Raw genomic sequence first — 17,033 nt, forward strand, 5'->3', positions numbered from 1 at the left:
GTTTATCCCCGTACTTATTATTTTTCATACATGTAATCTTCCTTACACAATCATATTATCATTCATTTTGCTTTTTGCATCAATCCTTCACAGACTCATCTTCTTTCACCCACACATGCATTTTACTTGCTATAATAACTTTAGTAACTTATGATCACTGTGTTTATGCTTCTCAATTTATTTTTGGGACCTTTGATATATTGTGTACCATTCACCAATGTTCTCTCACAATTTATTATATATACTTATGTTATTATGTTTATTACCGGTGTTCAATGACTGACCAAGAATTATGGTCAAGCTAATAAACATCATCCTATTGTCGTATGAGCCAGACCACCTAGGCTTCTGTTGTATCCAGGGTTACCTTTCTCTCACTGTGTCGCTCCCTTGCTTGGTGGACGAGTGACCGGCCTCCGCTCCGCTGCTTGTGACGTGCAGGACTTCGGATACACGGGACCGACACAGCTGACACGGTGACGTGTATCCGGCTCCTGGCCCCTCATGACCGGCGTTTCCGGCGGCGCGGCAATCTTGGTTCACCTCGAGACAGCGACCTGTAAGTAAACAGCGAGTCATACACATTTTTTACATCCGGGATCCCGGTTTTAGGATACCTCACAACGATTGGCTGGCTCCCCCTTAAAAGTGGCATATTCAGTGTCCAACGCCACCCCCCAGACGAAGGCATTTGCGCCGAAACGGGGAGGACTTCTTGCTGTGCACTCAGCTCTGGCACCTATTATGGGTATGCTCAATCATTGCAATTTGCTTTAAACATTGTTCTATTTGTCAGCACTGTCTATTTCCTGCTGTTGCCTTCATATGTATTTTGTTACTTAACTGTACACCATTTTATATGGTAGATATACATTTAACTTTGTGTAACTTTTGCGGGCAGTATACAGCTTGCAGACGCATACAGTGTTAGGTCATGCTACCAGACATTGTTTATTCACACATACTCTTTGCTTACATGGTATATTCATTTTGTGAGTTGCATGGCTTATATGTCCTTTTTAACCTGTTGGTTTGTGGATTCTTTTTAAATCATTGTATACTTATGTGTCAACTTTATTATACTTTATTTGTATTTATCCATCATACGTAGTAGATGAAAGTTTCACAATGGGAAAAGGCTTATTTGCATTTATAGTTTAAAAAAAATATCATCTCAAATACTAATGTGAGTAAGGCACTGGAAGCTTGTGGAAACATGACACCTGGTCCCATTGACACCTGAAAAATAGGCTATTGGGTCTACAAGGTACAGTACCCCATTGTAGGTCATTTGCCTTTTCTATGTGGAACGATAAAGCTTCCAACAATATGTTGACCTTTACCTGTCACAAGAAGCCAGGCAGTTTGTTCTCTTGGCTCCCTTGATAAATTTGCAGAAAACCATATGTTTGGATAGCAATGATGTTATTGTATCCTCTTCTAAGGGCCTGTTCACATCAGCATTGGTTTGCATTAAAGGGTTCAGTCGGACCTTTCCATCGTAGGAAACCCTCACCAGAAAGGAAAGCTATGGTTTCCGTTTGCCTTTCCATTGAGGTGATCCTCCGATGGAAAGGTCCGACAGAACCCCTCAACGGAAACCAACTCTGATGTGAACACAGCCTTAGATGTATCATAGTCACACTACTTTCTCAGGGCATGACTAGTGTGTGTGTCAGGGTTGTCTAGATAATATCTGTGGGATATGCCATAAATGTCTAATAGGTGAGTTCTTTTTGGGAAAACAGAGGTTTTGTGACCCATCTGGAGCGGTATAAGCTGGGCTTTGGCGGCCGAAAAGCAGAGGAGCAGGGGAGACTCAATTACACGTCTAAACATATCCACACATGACTCTATTCATTGTGATTGGTCGGAGGTTATAGCCAAGGGTGCTGGCTTTGGGTAATTACACTACAAAATTTGCACTTATAGGTAGCAAGTATAAAACCCAAAAACTGGCTAGCAATTTTAAAAAATCAATAATGGGTTAAATAAATGATACAATTATTAATCCATGGATGTGTGATATAGTTTGAAGCACTCCTTTATGCATGAGCGAGGTTTGTTGGGGCAGGTGTCGCACTGACAAATGGTGTCTCTTCTTCTTCCACATTTGTAACACACTTTTGGGTCCTTACCTTTTTTTTTATTTTTCAAAAATCTCTCTTTTCTATTTATTTTACAAAAAGGAAAAAAATTACACTGTACAAAATAGAAAAACACAGCACAATTTGTTAATACCCCCACCCATATTACCCACACATCTAATAAAAGGAAGAAAAAAAACCACACTTTTCCCTCTGAACTATCCCCTACCCCAATCCTCTCATTCCTCCTATGTAGTAGTGGAGCCTAAAGGGGGTAATACACTGTGCGATTATCGTGCAGACGAGCGCTCATATATCTTTTCAGTTTATCACTCAGTCCCCTGACATTACATACCACAATTTTCAACATCCGATTTCATGTTTTATGCGACGGCTCCACACCTCTCAGAACAAAAGACTAAGCAGGAACGGAGAGAGGAAGGGAGGGGGAAAAAAAAGAACAAAACCCCGCAACCCAAATTACCCTCATCTTCCCCAAATCCCCACACACTGACACATGTACCCCTGAGCTAGAGGTCATATGTCACTACAGAAAATGGCAGCGGCAGTGAGAAAATGGCCGGTATTACAGACTCCCATATCCCATATACCAGTAAGCGGCAGGCGGCGGATGGCAGACAAGGCCACAGCACAACCGCAGGTCGCCAGCAGGTGAGCCTTGGCTGAAGCAACATGGTAGACGGGCTTACCGTGCGTGCATCGGCAGGATGAAGCAGCTACCTCGTCATCACACTACACGCTCCCGTCAGGAGAGCAGTCCTTCCCTTCTTACCAGTGGAGGGGATTTCGCTGGGAAAATGTTGCCCTGGTACAATACATAGACCATCACATCTAGAAGTACAGTCCCCCCTTCCTGGTTCCCAAATACAAGTGCCTTGATAACCACCTCTTGAAACTGACGGAATGTCCCTGTCTGGCCTTCACATTTGGATAGCACGTAAACGTTATACAATGCCATCTGCACGACCAGCTTATGTAACACATCTTTGTTTTCCGGATGGCACTGTATGGCTTCAGTACTTGACAATAGCCTAGGATGCAATCTGGCTTGGGGGTCATTAAAGTGGTACCTCAGACAGGGACAGGGGTGCTGTCGTTACCGTGTATTGTAGTCAACATAAGGACATCCCTCTTTTCCTTATACTTGATCAACAACATGTTCTCTTAATGCCCTTCTTTCTCCCTTTCTTAGTGGTTGCCCAATCAGAGTTTTTGAGAGGCCTTTCTGGTTTTTCTGCATGGTGCCACATACTGCATTTCTCCAAGTGGAAAAACACTTAAATAGTGTGATGCTAGTATATACCGTATTTTTCAGACTATAAGACGCACCTGATAATAAGACGCACCCAGGTTTTAGACAACAGAAAATAGGAAAAAAATTATTTGTTAAAAACTAATTTATGCTGTTTCACCACATTCTGAGAGCCAAAACTTTTTTTATATTTTTTTTATCGATTGAGCGGTGTGAGGGCTTATTTTGTTGCGGGACAAAATAATTGTATTTTTTACATTGTGCTTGGGGAAAAATGGGAAAAGGGGTTTTTTTTTGACACATTTTATTAGTTCCCCTAGGGGACTTGAACCAGTGGCCAATTGGGTACATGTGGAGCTACTGAAACAGCGTAACTACGCTGTTTCCCTAACTCCCATAGTACTACGCTGTTTCCGTAACTGCTGTTCAGTTCTACTGTTCAGTTCTATGGGAGTTACGGAAACAGCGTAGCTCAGCGAGTTACGCTGTTTCAGTAACACCACATGTATTCAATTGGCCGGGAGAGCACAGAAAGCTAGAACGGGGTTTAGGGGGCCCCGTTCTAGAGATAGGTGCGGGTCCCAGAGGTGGGACCTGCATCTATCTGACATTTATGACATATCCTGTGGATATGTCATAAATGTCCTTCATACAAAAACCCCTATAAATGCCACGGTCACTATTGACCACGGCATTTAACTAGTTAAAGGGGTTTGCCATAAAACACATGTATCCCCTAGCCACAGAATAGGGGCTACATGTGAGAACGCTGGGGGTCCGACCTCCGGGACCCCCAGCAATAAGGAGAACAGGGGAGCGAAATTCCCCCAAAGCGCTACATGAGAAGCCTGGACTTCTGGGTTCTGTGTCCGGCTTATCTGTTCTGCAGTTCCATAGAGATCAATGGAGAGCCGCTCGCGCATGCGCAGAAGAATCCCATTGATCTCTATGAAGCTGTCGGACACAGAACGCGGAAGTCACATCTTCTCATGCAGCGCTCTTGGTAACTTTCGGTCCCCGTTCTCCTTATCGATCACACATGTATCCCCCTTCCTGTGGATAGGGGATACATGTGTTTTATGGCACAAGCCCTTTAAACTGCCAGGAACAGCGAAATTGCTGTTCCTGGCCGTTAGAGCAGCGTGTCAGACGCTGACACCTGCAGTGCATGGAGCGGGTTCATCTCATTAGCCCGCTCCATACATCACCCCCCCTGCTCCATGATTTGCCGGCATGTCATGGGTCGGGAAGGGGGTTAAGTAATGAAGCGGTCATCGCGCCCGGCGATGCCGGGTCCCTTGACTGCGGACTATAAGACACAGGGACTTTTTAGCAGGATTTATTCTTGCTAAAAACTGCGCCTTATAGTCCGAAAAATACGGTAAGTAATCCGCATAAAGGCGATAACCCTGATCCAGCAGTGGATGCACCAAATCTAACACTATTTTTCCACTAATTCCCAGGACGAGGGGGGGGGGCATTCCAGAGCTACAATTTGTGCTACAGTAGCTCTTCCGTGGGATCGGACCAGACAGGGACGCACATCAATGAGCCTTGGGCACTTATGACCCTGTTGCCGGTCACCTAATGTCCTTCCTTGGACCACTGTTGGTAGGTACTTACCACTGCATACTGAGAACAACCCACAAGACCTGTCATTTTGGAGATGATCTGACCCAGTTATCTAGCCATCACTATTTTTACCATGATAGATGCTTACACTCGCCCATTTTTCCTGCCTCGAATACATCAGCTTTAAGAACTTATTGTTCACTTGCTGGCTAGTATATCCCACCCATTGACAGGTGCCATTTTATCGAGATAAATCAATGTCATTCACCGTGCCATTTTATCGAGATAAATCAATGTCATTCAATGTCAATGTCATTCACTTGACCTGTCAGTGGTTTTAGTTTTATTGCTGAAACCGCGATAAAACATGTGCAATTTTGTTGCATTTTTTTTCACACTACTCTAATCTGTGAACCCAATTTGTACTCGCAGCAAAAACGCAGCATTTTTTGAAAAAATTGGCACAGTTTTTTAGTGATTAAGGAAATTTTGGTAAAAACCTCAACAACAAAAGAAAATCATGTAAACATACTCTAAGAAATGAACTGTTAGAGTTCCTTGCGGACCCGTTTGAGAAAAAAAATTAGTTATGTGATCTGCCTGTGTGCCATAACACCTTCAGGAGGTAAGAATAATACTATGCAGTTCAGGACACTCTCAATAATTATGACTGTGTAATTAGACTGGTTTAAGAAATAAAAACACGGCGCTCCATGGTGAAGAAATCTTTTGAAAATTTGAGAATGGACAGAGAGAGATAACTGCTCACCTGTTGTGCTAATAACAGGCACAACTCTGTACAGTAGCTTTGAGCAGTTTAGGACCATCTGCAACTCCTCCTTGGCCGGTTGTGCATAAAAACATCCTCAATATGTCAAGCTGCTGGATGAAGAACATAGACTAGAATCAGTTTAAAAAAGTTGTTTTATTTCATACGGTCTGAATGTGATTAAAATGTGTTTAAATGATTCCATTTTGTATATACTCCATATTGCATATCTGGCATCCATCTTGTATATCTGGCATCCATCTTGTAGCTTTAAGAATCCATTTTGTGATTAAGAAGTCATGTTGCTTTAAGCTAAAATATCTATGTCAGCATTGTCTGAAACAATTATATGTTTTTGTACCTGAGCTGCATGTTTAGTCTTTCTTGTTATTTGAGAATATAGATAAATATTTACCCGTTTTATTATGGGAAAAGAAGTCTACTATTTGCTACTGTCCGGGAGGAACAGTTTGTTTACTGCAACAGTGGGGGAAGTTTGACTCTTTAGCCAGGATGACGTGGTATGTTTTGGGAAATCATAGTTTTAAATTAAAAAATTCTTCTAAGCCTATGATTGGTTCAGGACAAACATATTTACATTGTAAACAACCGGTTTAAATCAAGTTGTAATAACCGGGGGGTAGAGAAACGGACAAGTGAGCCCTAATCTACCCGCCACTCTGTCCCTGCCTACTTGCAACGACCCGCCCTAGGCGACGGGGTACAACTGGGCGGCGGTCCCTGCACTCAGTAAGTGCACGACAAACACGACAAACATACAAGGGAATACAAGCAAGGGAAAGGGGCAGTTGCCCACGGCAACACCGTGAGCAACCAGAGTGGTGAACGAGCCGAGTCAAGCCAGGAGTGTGCGAAGTACCAAACGAAGAGCAGAAGAGTAGTCAGTAAGCCAGGGTCTGTATGGAGCAGGAACAAAGTAGAAGGAGCTGTAGCTGGGCCAGGAAACCACAAGGAAAGAATCACAAGCACTGGAGGAACAGGAAAGGCAGGCTTAAATAGACCGAGGGCGGGAGCTAGCTGAGTCTGGCCAGGTTGCGATAGGCTCTCCCACTCCTAAGCCTGCCAGCCTGAGTGGTGGAAGCTGGAGTCAGTCTCAGGGATGTAGATTCAGGTGCTGACTGATTGATTAAGGGAGTTAACTCCGAAGCTGTGCCTGGCAGATCCTTTACACAAGTCTTATTTGTCTACTCCCTTTTTGAAAGATATTATTGTAATTGTTTTCATCAATAAAGTCAGAGGATTATTTTTGGGTATACAAAGCAGTGTCTCTGTGTCTCTTACTTCTCTCCGATATATCGATATAACCTATGATTTGGATCTGGATAACTTAACTGGGAGGATATTGGTTGACATACCCATCTGAAACTTCAGTCTAATATATATTTTGGCCATGATTGCGTCAACATAGGGCTACGTATTTCAACACCAAATAGGTGTCTTCCTCAGGCAAGTGTCACACTTGCCAGAGGAAGACACCTGTTCGGTGTTGAAACGTGTAGCTCCATGAAATAAAACAACTATTTTAAATGAATTCCTGTCTATGTCCTTCATCCAGGAGCGCCCAGATATCCTTGTTTTTCTAACTTTATCTATGCTAATTAGTTAGACTATTAGTTATAACTAACTTGTTATACTCAAGCGTTACTTCAGTTATACAGGTTCTTATATGAGTTATTCATGACTTAATAGAAGATAGACCTTCAGAATCATTTTCCAACTGTCCCTAACATCCTTTCTTACTACTCAGACATCATGACTCCTATGGCTTCCAGAGATATAAGAAAGTGGTGTTTCGTGAGTATCTAGATAGCAGCTTTAAAGAACCAGCACTTCGCGGAGAGAGAGATGCTCACCTAGGACTATTGGGGCCATGTATCCGTGCAGAAGTAAATGATGAAATCATAGTAAGTGAAAGACTAAATATTTTTACTCAAATTTAATAAATTAACTTATGATTAAAAATAATCATGTGGAAACACGTGATCTAAAATAAATTTTACTAGAAAATGTTTTAACAATTCCACATAAATTCCAAAAAATTGTCATGCCGTATTCACTCTAATAAGTCTCATAACTTTAATCAATTGCAATATGATTCTGTATATTTTATTGCTTGACAAGATTGTACAGGATTTAAAAAAAAAAAACGCTTACTTCCAGAAACCACGCCACGCCTATCCAAAAGTTGTATGTGACGTGTGATATTGCAGCTCAGGTCCATTGAAGAGAATGAGGCTGAGCTGCATTACCACACAGAGCTTGTGGAGAGATTTGTCACTGTTTTTGGAATAGTGACACGGCATCTATGTCATTAGAAAGAGGGGGCAGCCCCCTTCGACGGCCTATTGCCACATGACGCGCCGATGTTTGTCATGGCAGCCTGGAGGCTGACTTTGCAGCATTTTTGCACAGTACTGTACTTCAATACATTAGCATTGCAGTACATCGTGCATTGTTAGTTGAAGTCCCCTATTAGTCTAGAGGGACAAATAAAAAAGTAAAATACATTTAAATAAAGTTTTTCTTATATATACAAAACAATAATAACATTTCCCCAAAAAACACTTTTTTCCATTCTCCCCCAAAGCAATGTAAAAAAGAAAATTAACATAACTGGTATTGCCGCATTCATAATAGTCAGAACTATTATAATAAAACATTATTTAAACCGCACCGTGAACGCAGTAAAAAAAAACATTTAAAACATCGGGATCACCTCATTTCCCACAAAAAATTTAATTAAAGGTGAGCAAAAGGGTACCAATAAAAACGACAGCTCTCCCCCAAAAAAACAAGACCACACATCGCTCAATCAACAGAAAAAAAATATGGCTCATAGAATATGGTGACACAAAACATTTATTTTTGTAAAAGTAGTAAAACATAAAAACTACTTGAATGTGGTATCACCGTAATCGTATTGACCCGCAGAATAATGGTAACATGTTATTTTTACCGCACTGTGAACACCATAAAAACAAAACCCAAAAAACTATGGAGGAATCACCGTTTTTTTTCCCTTTCCACCCCACAAAGAAAGTTCTTCCAGTTTCCCAGTACATTTTATGGTGCAATAAATGATGCAGTGAAAAACTACAACTCGACCCGCAAAAAACAAGCCCTTATGCCGCTATATAGATGGAAAAATAAAAAAGTTATGGAATTTGGTAGGAAAAAATGTAACTAAAAAACAGAAAAATTACTGTTAATAATATTTAACTATTGATAATATTAAACTGATAGGTATTTATGTGTTGATACAATCAGCATCCATTATTGCTGCATATTTTATATGGTATTGTTTAGAGTCCAGATTTTAGTCCATGATGGAAGGACCTTCTGCATGCTTATATGCCTATATTATTCTCTTATAGGTAACATTTAAGAACATGGCTTCTCGTACATACTCCTTCTATTCCAACGTTCTAGCAGTACCATGGAGAGAAGAGAATGTCCCCCCACAACAGACTCGTACATACACAGGAAAAGTGAGCTCTCAGTTTGGACCTACAGATACTGAAGAGGAGTGCAGAACCTGGTTTTACACTTCTAATAGTCACCCGGTAAATAACAGAATAAATTACATAGTAACATAGTAAAGTGAATAATAAACAATTTGACCTATTCTCCTGCAATGTTGATCTAGAAAAAGGCAAAACTCCCTATGAGGCTAAAGCCAATTTTCTTCATTTTAGGGGGGAAAAAAATTGTGTAATATTATATCTTATAAGAAATGCATCCGGACCTCTTTTGAACGCAATAGTCCTAATTTTAGTACAATATGCAGTCTAGCCAAAGAAAAGGAGGGCCATTTACGAAGACTTAGGCCCCATGCAAACGACCGTAGAATTTGTAACCACGGTCCACAATTACGGACCAATTCACTTCTATTGACCACGGGCACCTTCCCGTATATTTGCCGGAAGGTGTCGGGGCCGTAGAAAGCTTCCGCAAAAGATAGGACATGTCCTATCTTTTGCTTTTTACGGACCGTGCTCCCATACTTTGTATGGGAGCACGGGCTGAAAATGCGGGTGGCTGTCCGGCCGGCCGTGCCCGTAATCGCGAACAGTGATTACGGGCACGACCATGTGCATGAGGCCTTGAACTGAAGTGTGCTGGCATAAAATGGGCCAAATTTATTAAGAGGCGCAAGTATCCTAGTGCCATCACTTCCAAGGAATTTTCATGGTGTAAGACAACATAATTTTTAAAGCAAGTGATTAGCATATTGTCTATTTAACCCATTAGCTATCAAATGGGAACAAGTTTTGTGAAAGTTCAGTGACCATTTAAAGGTAACCTATGGTGTCAAACATGGTGTCCTATCTGTGGGATTCAGTATAACATGAATTTTATTGATTTAAACCCCTGCTCATTCTGGGCTTAGGAGTTGAGTGGGCGGTCCTAAAGAAAGGTTTACAGCCTTCCCTGCAGGAAGTATGAATACAGAGATAGCTGTCAATCACTGAGTAGAACCACCCACTGGACTCTTTAACCCAGAATGAGCAGAGATTTAAATGAATAAAATACAAGTTATAGTTAATTTTTTCAACACAAAACTATTTGCTGCTCAGCTCTTTCTGCTCTATATCATGCTGCCTGCAGATAAGACACCATGTTCAATGTGATAGGTTCCCTCTAAATCTCAAATTTTTCGGCATATCAGATCATGACCTGACCTGGGTTGTGCTACAAACTGCCATTTTTTTTTTCAAGAAGCAGTAAATACAGATGGCAGGCCCTTTCAGGGTCATGACATTCTCCATTTATATAACTTCCGACTATATCACTAAAGTATCAGTTCCACCCAATTTTACCATTTGCCTGTTTTCTTTAAGCCACATTGTTTTTTTTTCTTATGATAATCACAACAGCTAACAACATTAGGACTCCCGTGCAGGTCTGTATAGATTACAGACCCCACAGCCTCTTATGCTATGGCTGCTACAGCTGTAGTTATGCCCATGCCACTAAACTGTTTCCAAAACTCCATATACTTCAATGGAGAGAGACATGCACGTGCATGGTTATCTCTCCACTTCTTCTCCTCATATATGTGGTCAATGCCAGCGACCTTGGAGCGCTGAATAGGGTCAAGGTACACTGGTTCTCCTTATATGTGGGGGTCCCAGAGGTGTTAGGGAGAGATCTGGGATACACGACTCTATAACTTATATAGGTAGTGAATTGTTAGAAGGTCTAACCACATTGTCTTGTTTACTTCTGGATTTGTAGATTTGCCTAACTAGTTCCCACTCTACTTGGATCTGTCCAAGAATGACTGTGATTTTCTTGGGCACATCAGAGAAAATTATTCAGAGAGCCCACCCCGTGTATAAAAAAAACATGTGCATATTCACTTTTAATTTCGTAATAAACATTTTTTGTTATCATTGCACACAGGACATATTATCAGTAAGGTCAAATATGTAATTTGTGAACCATCCCATCAAAAATAGACACTAGTGGCAAGTAAGTGACTCTAAAGTTAGCTCCAAAAGTTGTTGTCTTCTGTTCAACCTGTGGGGCCCATTATGGTATGAGAGCCTGGTTCCCCAAGAAGTCTAGAAATAAGCACACATTCTATAAATAAGGACAAATACAATTACAACATGATTACATTAGAACACAGCCTAGGAATAAAGACAAAAAAACTTATGTCATCACAATAGAACATAGTTTAAACACCTTTTCCCGCTATTGGGCATGACTGTACGTCCATTTTAAGGCTGACTTGGCAGTAATGGGCATACAGTCACGTCCTGTAGATGAAGCGGGAACAGGAGCTGTGCCTGCTTCATCAGTGGGTGTCGGCTGTAATATACAGCTGACATCCTGTTGCAATGGTGGCAATCCCAATTACCTCTGATCGCCACCATTTAACCCCTTAAATGCAGTGGTCAATAGTGACCGCCACATTAAAGTGGTTGACAGAGGGAGGCGGCTCCGTCTGTACCCCATCGGCCCTACCGTGAGCAATCGTGGGGTGCCGATGGTTGCTATGGCAAATAGGAAGCCTAGCAACGGTTCTATTAGGTTCTAACAGGCTAACTGTCAGTTGAAAAATGACAGTTATAATATACAGCACTACATATGTAGTGAAGTATATTGTACAGGGATCAGAGGATCAGGCTTTCAAGTTCCCAAAAAGGGTGTGGGGGAGTAAAAAAATGTTACAAAATTATTTTAGAAAAATTTATAAATATACGTTTTAAGTAATAAAAACAATAATCACCCTGTTTCCCTGATCAAGTCCTTTATAATTGGGAAAAAATGAAAAAACTATACATAATAGATATCGCCGCGTTTGGAACAGCCTGATCTACAAAAATGTCATGTTATTTTCACCGCACGGTGAGCACCGTACAATTAAAAAATTGAATAAAAAGTGATCAAAAAGTCACAAGTACCCCAAAATGGTACCAATTAAAACTACAGTCCTTCACGCAAAAAACAAGCCCTCTTACAGCGATATCAACTGATAAAACGTATGGCTTTCATAAAATGGCGACACTAAAACATTCTTTTTTTTTTAGAAAAGAGTATTTTTTATTGTGGGAAAGTAGTAAAATGTAAAAAAAAACTATATAAATTTGGTATCGCTGTAAGGGTATGTGCACACGAGGGCATTACGTCCGTAATTGACGGACGTATTTCGGCCGAAAGTACCGGACCGAACACAGTGCAGGGAGCCGGGCTCCTAGCATCATACTTATGTACGATGCTAGGAGTCCCTGCCTCGCTGCGGGACAACTGTCCCGTACTGTAATCATGTTTTCAGTATGGGACAGTTGTCCGGCAGCGAGGCAGGGACTCCTAGCATCGTACATAAGTATGATGCTAGGAGCCCGGCTCCCCGCACTGTGTTCGGTCCGGTACTTTCGGCCGAAATACGTCCGTCAATTACGGACGTAATGCCCTCGTGTGCACATACCCTAATTGTATCGACCAACAGAATGAAGTTAACGTTTTGTTAACATGATGTTTATACTGCACAGTGAATGCTGTAAAAAACAAAAAACGTGCTAGAGTTGCTGTGTTTTGGTTTCGTCTACCATAAAAAGGAATAGTGATAAAAAAAGACCAATAAAAATTACAGCTCATTTCACAAAAACACACAGCTCCATCAACAGAAAAATAAAACGTTTTGGCTCTCAAAAAGCAATGATGCAAAATGATGGTTCCAGCTTTTTTTTTAAGTCCAATAGTTTTTCACTAAAAACCCAACAGCATAATTTGCTAGACCCCACAGGTGAACCCCGTAGATGCAGTGGAGATGAGGACACTTTAGCGCTTTGTGCTGCTTATTGGGCTAGTGAAGAAGCCAAAGATTAGGCAATAGTGGAGCGCAGATATTTTGTAGAATACCCCAGATTTACCACATGGTACATAAAGTTTGCCGTGTATGTCATACAGATGGCATTGTATAAGGCTTACTTGCTATCCCGATGTGCATGTCAGTTGGGAACATTCCTTAAGAGGTACTTATCAAGGCCCTAATATTTGGTAACTGGGGAGGACCGAAGCACGTCTGCCCCAAAACGTCATCATCTCCGCTGGAAGAGAGGCTGTCTTATTATGGCAGCGAAACACCTTCTCTGTGAAATTCCCCACATTGCAAACAAGGTAAAGACCAAAAAAAAGTGCAGAGTGTGTTCCAAAAAGAGTATAAGAAAGGACACAATCAGTGCGACACCTGGCCCCAAAAAAACCTGGCCTGTGCATATAGGATTGCTTCAAAGCGTACCACACCAATCCATGAATTATAAATTTTATTATTTATTCACCCCATTACTACATCATCCTATTATGCCCTGATGTACTCCGCCCAGCTTACTTATACCCTGATGCATACCTCCCAACTTTCAAGTATCACATAGAGGGACAATTTTTATTCTTTTAAGCCATTCCTCTAATCCCACCCAATCCCCGCCCATACACACCCGATTCAGCACACACAGTATCATGCTCCCATAGTGCCTTCCACACAGTATACCAAATAGCTGCCCCTACACAGTATAATGCTCTCTAGCTGCCACCATACAGTATAGTGCCCCCATAGCTGCCACTATACAGTATAAAGCCAACACAGATGCCCCATACAGTATAATGCCCACACATTCTCCCATGCAGTATAATGCCCATACAGATGCCCCCATGCAGTATAATGCCCAAACAAATTCCCCGATACAGCATAATGCCCCCATAGCTTCCCCCATACAGCATAATGCCCACATAGATTCCTCCATACAGCATAATGCCCCCATAGCTGCCCCATAGAATTTAATGCCCCCGTAGCTGCCCTTATGCAGTATAATACCCCCAATGCCCCTCTGCAGTGCTCCGCTCCGGTGTGTCTGCTACACTCTGCTCCCTCGCTCCAGGCAGACTGCTGCGCAGGCAGCGTCATGGCAGGGGGCATGGCTGGCAACAGGGAGGGTCTGTGGCAGGGCGGGACATTGCTCAGACCGTCAGGGACGGCGGGACAGCGGTGAAAAACCGGGACTGTCCCGCCGGATCCGGGACGGTTGGGAGCTATGCCTGATGTACTCCGCCCAGCTTACATATACCCTAATGTACTCCGCACAGCTTACATATACCCTGATGTACTTCGCCCAGCTTACATATATCCTGATGTACTCCACACAGTTTACATATACCCTGATGCACTCTGCCCAGCTTACATATACCCTGATGTACTCCGCACAGCTTAAATGTACCCTGTTGTATTCCGCCCAGCTTACATATATCCTGATGTACTCTGCACAGATTACATATACGCTGATGTACTCCACACAGCTTACATATACCCTGATGTACTCCGCACAGCTTACATATACCCTGATGTACTCCGCCCAGTTTACATATATCCTGATGTACTCCGCACAGATTACATATAACCTGATGTATTCCGCACAGCTTAAATATACCCTGATGTACTCCACCTATCTTACATATACCCTGATGTAGTCCTTCCAGCTTACATATACACTGATGTACTCCACACAGCTTACATATGCCCCCACATTATAAGCTGAAATACCAGTAAAACCCAAAACAAAACTACTACCAAGCAAAATCTGCGCTCCAAAAGCCTGGCAGTATGCCCAAACAGCAGTTTATGACCACATATGGGGTATTACTGTACTCTTTAGAACACGCCTAACAATTTATGGGCCGTGTGTTTCCAGTGGCACAAGCTGGGCACAACATATTGGGCACTGAAATGGCATATCTTTGGAAAGATGGCAATTTTCAATCTGCAACATCTATTGTGTACTAATTTCTGCAAAACACTTGGGGGGGTCAAAATGCTCACTACACCTCTAGATGAATTCCTTAAGGGATGTAGTTTCCCAAATGGGGGCACTTTTGGGGGGGTTACTACTGTTTTGGTCCCTCAGGGGATTTGAAAATGCAACATGACACCTGAAAACAATTCCAGAAAAAATTGAGCACCAAAAGCCAAATGGTGCTCCTAGGTTAATTTTCGGGTGTTTCCACTGTACTGGTACGTTAGCTCAATGCAACATGGTATTCGAAAACGAGTCCTGTAAAATCTCCACTTTAAAAACCAAATTGCGCTTGTTTCCTTTAGAGCCTTGCTAAGTGTCCAAATAGCAGTTTATGACCACATACGGGGTATTGCCTTAAGCCCCCTGCACACGGCCGTAGCCATAATCACGGTCAGTCATCCGCATTTGCGGGCCATGCTACAATTATAAAGTATGGGAACACGGTCCGTAAAATCCAAAAATACGACATGTTCTATTTTTTGCGGATCCTTTCTATGGCCCGTACATCTCCCCTTAAATATACGGGGAAGGTGTCCTTGGACCATAGAAATGAATGAATAGATCAGAGATGAATGGATCAGTATTTTGATCCGCAATTACGGTCCGTAATTGCAGGTCAAAATTATGGTCGTGTGCATGGGGCCTTACTCGTGAGAAATAGCGTAACACATTTTAGGGTGCCTTTTCTCTTGTATTCCTTGTAAAAATTAAGTGTTGAGCTAAAACTACATATTATTGGAAAAAATTTAGATTTAAATTTTCACAGCCAAATTCTAATTAAATCTATGAAACACCTGTGGGGTCAAAATGCTCACTACACCCCTAGATGAATTCCTCAAGTGGTATAGTTTGCCAGATGGAGTCACTTTTGGGGAGTTTCTACTGTACTGGTACCTTAGGGTCTTTGCAAAAGCGACATGGTGCCGAGATACCAGCAAAACCTGTGCACCAAAAGCCAAATGGCGCGCCTTCCCTTCTGAGCCCTGCTGTGTACCCAAACAGCAGTTTATTTGGGGTATTTCCCTGCTCTGGAGAAGTTACCATATTTTTCGGACTATAAGACGCAGTTTTTAGCAAGAATAAATCTTGCTAAAAAGTCCCTGCGTCTTATAGTCGGCAGTCAAGGGACCCGGCAGCACTGGGCCCACTGAGCGCTCCTTACTTAACCCCTTCCCGACCCATGATGTGCCGGCACATCATAGAGCGGGGAGGGGATGATGTATGGAGCGGGCTCACGCGCTGAGCCAGCTCCATACACTGCAGGTGTCAGCTTCTGACACGCTGCTCTAACGGCCAGGAACAGCGATGCCGCTGTTCCTGGCCGTTTAACTAGTTAAATTCCGCGGTCAATAGCGACGGCGGCATTTATAGTAGTTTTCCCATGAAGGACATAATCCCAAAAGTTAAATATTTGAAGCAGCACAAATCCCGATATCAGGAGCGGAGTCACGCTGTAAAATCAGACAAACCCAGTCTGACGTAATGTAATCCTCAGAAAAAGCATGGTTGAACAGCAGCACACGTCTCCCAAGTTTCAATCAATATGCCCAGGCTTGAGAAAGACCCTCCACTTGTCACGGGTCGAAACGTTGCCATTTTTTACTGGATGATTGACCAATAAAAGGACATATTGATTGAAACTTGGGAGACGTGTGCTGCTGTTCAACCATGCTTTTCTGAGAATATCCACAGGATATGTCATAAATGTCAGATAGATGCGGGTCCCACCTCTGGGACCCGCATCTATCTCTAGAACGGGGCACCCTAAACCTCGTTCTATCTTACCTGGCCCCGCTGTCTTCCGGCCACTTCCTGGTTACATGGTCAAGTTACGGAAACAGCGTAACTCGCTAAGCTACGCAGTTTCCGTAACTCCCATAGAACTGAATAGTAGTTACGGAAACAGCGTAGCTCTCATGCTACGCTGCTTCTGTAACTGTCATTCACTACTAAACAAAGACAAACCCTATTTTGATATCATCATGACAATAGATCAGAGCCTAGCAATAAAG

At 42.3% G+C, this 17,033-nt stretch overlaps 1 protein-coding gene across 1 annotated transcript in view; it reads left to right on the plus strand.

The window, feature by feature from the left end:
• F8 (coagulation factor VIII) overlaps positions 1-17,033 on the plus strand; it is a 145,519-nt gene that overhangs the window by 53,695 nt on the left and 74,791 nt on the right. The window contains exons 15-16 of the mRNA XM_075834232.1: positions 7,470-7,626; positions 9,097-9,285. Coding sequence (XP_075690347.1) covers positions 7,470-7,626; positions 9,097-9,285 — 346 coding nt within the window. The remainder of the gene's footprint in view (positions 1-7,469; positions 7,627-9,096; positions 9,286-17,033) is intronic.

This window comes from Rhinoderma darwinii, chromosome 8 (genome assembly GCF_050947455.1).
Source record: "Rhinoderma darwinii isolate aRhiDar2 chromosome 8, aRhiDar2.hap1, whole genome shotgun sequence".
Lineage (NCBI taxonomy): Eukaryota > Metazoa > Chordata > Amphibia > Anura > Rhinodermatidae > Rhinoderma > Rhinoderma darwinii.